Source organism: Platichthys flesus, chromosome 19 (genome assembly GCF_949316205.1).
Source record: "Platichthys flesus chromosome 19, fPlaFle2.1, whole genome shotgun sequence".
Classification (NCBI taxonomy): domain Eukaryota; kingdom Metazoa; phylum Chordata; class Actinopteri; order Pleuronectiformes; family Pleuronectidae; genus Platichthys; species Platichthys flesus.
Window position 1 is genome coordinate 9261302 of NC_084963.1, and position 7606 is coordinate 9268907.

General features: G+C 46.7%; 2 protein-coding genes across 5 annotated transcripts in view; one reads left to right on the forward strand and one right to left on the reverse strand.

The window, feature by feature from the left end:
• abl1 (c-abl oncogene 1, non-receptor tyrosine kinase) overlaps positions 1–3510 on the forward strand; it is a 31537-nt gene extending 28027 nt beyond the window's left edge. For all 4 annotated transcript variants that reach the window (XM_062413324.1, XM_062413325.1, XM_062413326.1 and 1 more), the window contains one exon: positions 77–3510. In XM_062413324.1, the coding sequence (XP_062269308.1) occupies positions 77–1764 (1688 nt within the window). In that variant the 3' untranslated portion in view covers positions 1765–3510. The remainder of the gene's footprint in view (positions 1–76) is intronic.
• A 94-nt stretch (positions 3511–3604) lies between these two features.
• rab14l (RAB14, member RAS oncogene family, like) overlaps positions 3605–7606 on the reverse strand; it is a gene marked incomplete in the record, with an annotated part of 10094 nt that continues 6092 nt past the window's right edge. Inside the window, 4 exon segments of the mRNA XM_062413328.1 lie at positions 3605–5860; positions 5952–5982; positions 6402–6489; positions 7549–7606. Coding sequence (XP_062269312.1) covers positions 5683–5860; positions 5952–5982; positions 6402–6489; positions 7549–7606 — 355 coding nt within the window.

Below are 7606 nucleotides of genomic sequence, written 5' to 3' on the forward strand. Positions count from 1 at the left end.
TTCAGTCTGTAGAGCTTTTAAAGTATTTAATTTTACTTTATCACTAATGGTTCCCTGGTTCTGTGTGATTTCTTAGACCCAACAGACCCAGAGGCAGCTGTGTCATCGCCCATGCTTCCCAGGAAGGAGCGGCCCCTCCTGGACAACAACCTGAATGAGGATGACCGCTTGCTCCCCAAAGACAAGGACAAGTCCCGCGGCAGTGGTCTCCTCAGCCTCATAAAGAAAAAGAAAAAGAACGCACCAGCTCCGCCAAAACGCAGCTCCTCTTTCAGAGAGATGGACGTCCACCATGACAGGAGGGGCCTGACTCCAGATCTTAGGGATACTGACAACTTCAACAATGGTGCATCTCTGGCCATTAATGACAACACGCATTGCCATGGCTCCTCTAAGTTCCTGAATACTAACAATAATGGGCCAGGGGGCATGACCAACGGGGCTCCTACCTACCCAGGACCATTATTCCCCAGGAAGAAGGGAGCTCCTGCTGTTCCTGGCCCAGGAGGCAAGGCAGCTACCACACCACCCAGCGAGGAGGAATCCATGTCCAACTCCAAGCGTTTTCTCTGGTCCTCTAGCATGGCCTCTGGCTCGAATGGCAATGAATGGAGGTCTGTCACCCTGCCACGAGACTTGGGCCAGCGCCACTTTGACTCAGGTACCTTCGGGGGCAAGCCAGCTCTGCCGCGCAAGAGAACCAGTGAGCAGAAAGGGGAGAACACCCCTCGCATGGGCACCCTGACGCCACCACCACGTCTGACCACCTCATCAGACGTTTCCTCTGCCTTCTTAGGCAAAGACACTGATCCCAGCCCTGGTTCCAGTCCTCAGGCTTTAACACCTAAGGCGGTCAGGAGGCCAGGGTTACCGGGGCTGGAGAATTCCAAAACCAGCGCTCTGCACGCCGAGCTCCTCAAGCCCAATGTGTTCCCCGCTATGGGTGCAGCTGGAGAGGAGTGCAGGGCCCGAAGGAACAGGCAACCTGGGGACTCCTCATCTGTCAGGGAAAGAGGAAAGATACAGAAACCCAAGCCGGCCCCGCCTCCGCCACCCACCAATTCCAAAACGGGCAAGATCTCCCGCAGCCCCACTCAAGATCTCCCTTCCCCCTCGTCCACCACTTCAGACTTCAAAGCTAAGGGTCTCCCCTCCGTCTCAGAGCCCCACCACACAACCACTGCCAGTGACCAAGCCCGCTCAGCACTCAGTGAGGGTTCCAAGAAGCTGCCTCTGGGCTCCACTTCCAAACCTCAACCGTTGAAGACCTCCTCCTCCTCCCCCTCGGTGTCCACCTCCCTCTCTAGCCAGAGTCTAGGAGGCTTCTCCTCCTCCCTCTCCTCTCCCGGCGATCAGAGCTCGCCCACCGCTTTTATCCCCCTGGTGGACACTCGACGTTCCCTCCGCAAGACTGCACCCCGCCAGGCCTCTGAGCGCACCCCCAACTCAGCCGTGACGCGCGACATGGTGCTTGAGGGCACCGAGCTGCTCCGGGCTGCCATTTGCCGTAACTCGGAGCAGACTGGCAGCCACAGCGCTGTGCTGGAGGCCGGCAAGAACCTGTCGAAATACTGCGTGAGCTACGTCGACTCCATCCAACAGATGAGGAACAAGTTCTCCTTCCGCGAGGCCATCAACAAGCTCGAGAGCAGCCTGCGGCAGCTGCAGATCTGCCCCACTGCCACAGGGGGCGCCAATTCACAGCAGGACTTCAGCAAGCTGCTGTCCTCTGTCAAAGAAATCAGTGACATCGTTCAGAGGTAGCGCCCTAAAAGCTCCTAACACGACATTAAACTCATACTATTTGTCACACTACCCCCTTTTTTCTGAGCATGCGCTTGAACGGTGGTTCATAGCGAGCTCACGTTGGAGAGCTGAGGGTAAAGCCTGCTGGAGAGCAGCAGCAGCAGCAGAGTATAGCTTCACACCAAAGTACACTCTGAAACACTTGAGCCTGTGGTTACTGTGGATGGAATCTGAGGCATCAGACAGTTTGCAATATTGAAAAGCCTTAACTATGAATTAACAGTGTCTTCAGGCCTTAAATGAGGGGCCAGCAGGAGCTAGGGGCCAATTTTAGTTCTACATGACTTTTCACCAATCATTTTTGAACTGATCATGTCTTGTATATTCAAGTTTTTTTTTTCTCCCCTTTATCAATGACACTAGTGGAAAAAAACAAGGCCTGTGATACTTCCATCACTGTTGGTGTGTTTGTATTTTTTTTTATTTTCATTGATGCTGATGACAATGAGCAAAAAACAAAACACTTAACCTCATTTTGTTCTCGGATGTTTTCTAATACTTACACAACTGATCTCATTTCCAATTTCCATTTCCACCTGTAAGAACTCGGGAGTTCCTGGAATCAGTGTTTACGACCTGATGCCTCTGTCCAAAGCATCCCAACATTCTCCATCACTTTGTGCCGTGTCATTGGTGATTGGTTGTGGGCCGAGTGGGGAAAACGCCAGTGTTTGTTCTGTATGAATGCTTGTTTGTTTTTTTGCAGTATGTGCACCCATGTGCCATACAATAGAAATGGGAGCAAGCAAATGAGGGAGAGTGAGCTTCCTGGCCTTCCCCTTGTTTGTTCCACTGCACACTTTAGAGCCTTAAACACTCAACGAGTACAGAAATGGGGATGAATTTGTGCCTCGTGGCCAGGACTAACTGTGTCGATGTGTTTATTGGATTTAAATGTTTGCCATACCAAAAAAAAAAAAAAACAGTCTCCAGTCAGTGCTGGAGAGGGACCAGGGTGATCCATAACTCTGTGGATCTGACTGTTTTATGTTTTCGCAACCTTTTTTTTTGTTCCCATTCCTCTTTCTCTACACGCCAGTCACAAGCCATCAGTAGCAGCTCGGCCTTGTTTCATCAGTTCAGAGGGATCATGGACTCAAAGTGTTTCTCCCTGACCACTGAAGGGCCTCATTGCTTTGAGAGAATCACCGTCTATGGAGAGTTTACGTCACATGGTCTAAATGCTGTTTCAGAGGCCTTTCCACCCCTTGCAAAAAAATGTTTTTATTATATATGTGATGGGGGAAACACTGGACTGAATTGTTAATGGATCTATCACTTGCTGTCTTACAGAATGATGTGCAAGTGAGACGCTGACCATTATAGACTAAAAGAAGCCACAAATTCTCCACTGTGTGATCATAATGTGCCTTCATGTCTCATCTGCATCTCCTGGACATTGTCAGTATTTGTGCTGTAGTCGTCTCATCCCGTGTGGCCCGTCTGACTGCGTCGCCTGAGGACACAAGCTGCCTGGACTTCTTTTTGGTACTGTCAGTGTTGGCTTGTTTTGTTTTTTTTAATTCCTCCCCTTTGACCAACCATACCACTACTCTTTGCGACTAAGCCTCCTCACCAATTTTTCTAGACAAACGTTGCTTTCCTTTGTAAATGTTTTATTTTTCCCGTTTGTTTCTCCCTCTCTAGCCTTGGTGCAATTGTTGTTGCAATAAAATACAAAGCAGTCATGCTACTTGAAATACATTGATGAGTCTTGATGTATCCATCCTACACGTCACCCCTTCAAATGTCAATCCCAAACTTTGCGACAGAGATAAAAAGAAAACAGACTCAAGTCAACAGGTTATGTATAATTTATTTTTCTGTCTAGAGTATTTTATCATTAAAATCAAAATCTCAACATTTTAAAATCATATACACGCAAGAACGCATTTAAATGTTAGCACAGCTCCTTAAAAATTTATACATATGTACGTTTTTTTTTCTTTTACTTGTGGACAGACAAAAGCAGGAAGTGGTCACTCCGACTGCGAAAAGAGGCGGGACTCAGGAAAAAGGAAGACCCGGCCCCACCGACTTCCCACGATATCAAACCAATCCCCACTCCCCCCCCCCAAAAAAAGTTAAGACAGCGATGCGGGCCCCCTCGTAATGTCGAGGAGCTATGATGGTGGGGGGAAAAGAAAATATATATAAACATAGAAAGTGCCCCATCCTGCCTTTTGTACCGAAACGAGAAGAATAAAGGTTGTAGACATAAATAACATCTCAATCCACTTCCTCTCCCCTCAACCAATCGGCAGGTTCAGTAGTGTGAAGACAGGGGTGGTTGGGGGCATGTGTGTTTAGGTGTCTGTCCTTTACATACATTTATTAATAGAAACTATGTTACAGAATTTCCCAAGCATGAATTACAGGCAACCCACTAGCACGTCAACTGTACAGATCTTGGCAGAGCCAGCAAATAAATTTCTAAATCCCAAGTAGCGAGGTCATCACCAAATAGTTAAGAAGCGAGATATATACAGCTGTTCAATCAGGGAATCACTATGATACAGAACAATTGTAGTAAAAAAAAAAAAGAAAACATTATTGGATTCTGACAAATTCATTGTATTTTTTTAAGGGGTGGGGGGCATGCTGCTTGGTGTTGTAGTACACAACTGTCATAATGAACACATCAGCTCTTCAGATCAGCCACACATAAAATAAGGTGGTGAGATGGTTTCAGGCCACGTGAGCCTCCAGTGTAGATCGTAATTATTTGAAACCGAGTGCAGCGAAAAAAGTATTAAGATTTAAGAGTAATAACGTGAATTATAGTAAGGCAACAAACAATGACAAAGACAATGCTGGTAAAGACAGATTCTGTTGAGAGGACCTGGGAGGAGTTTCGGGGCTCAGGCGTTTGAAAGGGAATGGGTGAGCTGGTTCAAAGAAACAGATGTGAATGTATCTTTCCATCCCCCAAAAAATGGAAAGCCACGTTATTTTTTAAATTATTTTTTATGATTTTCTCAAAGTGTCAGAAAGGAAGGACCCATCCAACTTCTTAACACGCCGACATACACAAAAACACACAGATAAACTGGAAAACATCCCATAATCCTTCCTACGATTTCTCGGAGGAGAGAGAGAGGAGTCACCCACAAATTCCCTGTGGGTGCATTTTAAACGTCTCTCCCTCTCTGCTTAGAACATCTGTGCAGCCACATCTGGCAAAAGGAACTTGCTTTGTGCCAAGCAGCGGAAACAGGATTAAAAACCACAGACGCAGGGTTGGATCTTGTTGGAAAAAGCTTGCTCGGCTACAGTAAACCATGCAGGAGAGGCGCCAGGAGAGTGGGAATATAATTTGGAATCTGATTCATACTGAGCTAATGAGTGGTGGATGAAACGCGTTGCAGTGCTTACATGTCATATACAGCTATAAAACCAAACATAAAAAACAGTCTCGGTTTATCGTATGGACATTACGTCTACCTAAAGTGTCAGTAACCCGTGTAATGTGTGGCGGTGTCTGGGATACGACGACGGGAGGGTTGGGGGGGGGGGAAGCAAAAGAGGAGCGTTACGGGATGAAAACACACTGACAAGAGTTGAAGGAGGAGTGAGACGGCAACAGGGGAAGGGACAAGTGAGAGGGGAGTAAGAGGAGGAGGAGGAAGAAGAGGTGGAGGGGAGATGTCATCCACGCAGCCCAGCTCAGTCTGGCCCAAGTCAATATCCGTCCCCCGGTCCTTCGCTCCGCAGCCCTGCGCTCATGCAGCTCCGGGTGCACTGAGGGAGGATGAACGCACACAATGGATGGATGAGGCAAGCGGGTGGTGGGTTTTTGAGGGGAAGGGCAGGACAGACGGAGACAGGGAAGAAAAGGGAAGGTGGAAGGTGGAGGGGGGGTTGTTTGCTTGGTCATTAGCAGCCGCAGCCTTCCCTCTGGGGCTGTGGTTCGCTGGTTAGCCGGCCACCCTGGGGGGCAGAGGGCTTGTGCTGGACCCCCGACTCTGCGGCGTTCAGGTCCAGGCTGCCATCTTGGATGTTCTGGTAGATCTTCTTTGCAGCTTCCAGGAAGGCGTCCTCCACGTTTTCACCTCTAAACACGGATCATGAACGCAAACATGTGAGAGGAGGCGCACAGAAGCAAAGTAAGGATGTTTCAGGTTGTGGAAGTTGCGCAGACTTACGTTTTCGCACTCGCTTCGAGAAACAACAGACCTGTAGAACATAAGACAGACACAACAACAGTCAGTTCCAAACTCACATACCATGAATACCAAATCCTTGTTCGCCCTCTCTCTTAATTAACCAATATGCTCACTTCCTCTATCCAGTCAAATTCTCCTTGTTTGTGTCTCAGAAATAGAAATAAAAACCGATGTTAATCTTGACTGTTTAAAATCAACCACAGGGGCTTTTATAATAAACATTCATGAAAGAACACAGAGGCTAAATCAAATTTTGGTTCTAAATATGTTGGGATTCCTGGGAATGGGGATGGAGCCGTCAGAGATTTGGAATTTGCTGCAGAAAAACCTTTAAGTGACGTATGACTAGTCACCACCTGATTAGTCTCTTCTCCCTAAACAGTTTTTCCTCTGTCTTCCCTACAAAGCGCTGTTCTGTGTCTGACTCACCGTTCTCCTCAGCAAATTGCTTCGCCTCCTCGTATGTGACGTCCCTCTGGGCCTCCAGATCTGCTTTGTTGCCTATGAGAATGATCACCTGAGAGTACAGACGGATAAAAAGACAGTGAGACACTAATATTGACAGAAATCTGCTTCTCCATCTCCAAGAGATGTGAGAACGCTGTTATGACATTGACTTCTGTTTCAAAAGGGGGCCCAAGCAACAGTGATGTAATTAGACCTGTAATGAACCGATGTAATGTAATGAGCCTCCTTTAAGCCAGCTAGCAGACTTTTCTGTTTCTTTCCTTCGATCTAAATCAGTCTTTTTGTTAACATTTTTTATTAGAACTTCTCAAAATGATCCTCACAGTCAGAACAGCTACAATGAATTATAACTTATCAGCATGGAGGTGAAAGTTAAAGTCTGATACGGCAACAGGTTGCATGGGATGATACTAATCTCCTGCATAGGCAAAATACATAAAGAAAACAGAGACATCTGAATTAATATAACAATTTCAAGTTATATTAGTTACTGGGCAAAGTGAGAACGTGTGACCAGATATTTATAACCGATTGCTACATAACAACAAAGTCTTATAAAAGGTCTAATTCAATCGACAACAATTGGGGCAGAATGTAAGGTCATTGGGTTTCCAGCTCAGATTAAAGAAAAAAAAAAGAAAAGAGAACACAAGCCATGACTGGAGAACAACAGCGCCACCACATGGCTGCTGCAACACACTTCAGCAGAAACAGGAATGATCGACACAACAGCTTCAGGCAACAGACCTGGAGAATGTTTACCCTGTGGCTTTGTGTTTTACATGGATAAACATGGAGGCTGAACACTAGGAAGACTTTTGTATTTGGGGAATTGAGGTGACATGTTGCAGAAGCCCACTTCTCTGGAGGAGCACAGGCAGAGTAGAGCAGTATGATTGAAAACTAATCATATTGAACGAGAAATCCAATTTAAGGAAAAGACAGAGCTCCGAGGCTTCAAACGCTCTCAGGAGGAGGCAGGAAATAAAGCAGCAGCAGAGAGAGGGAGTCTTTGAAAGAAATAAGAGTGAAAACCACACAGTAAACAGCAAAGACAGAGAGCTGAGGGTATAAAGAATAATCAAATGATGTGGATATGGGTTCTTACAGTGTTTGGGTTGGTGAGGTTTCTGGCGTCAGTCAACCAGCTGCTGAGGTGGTTGTAT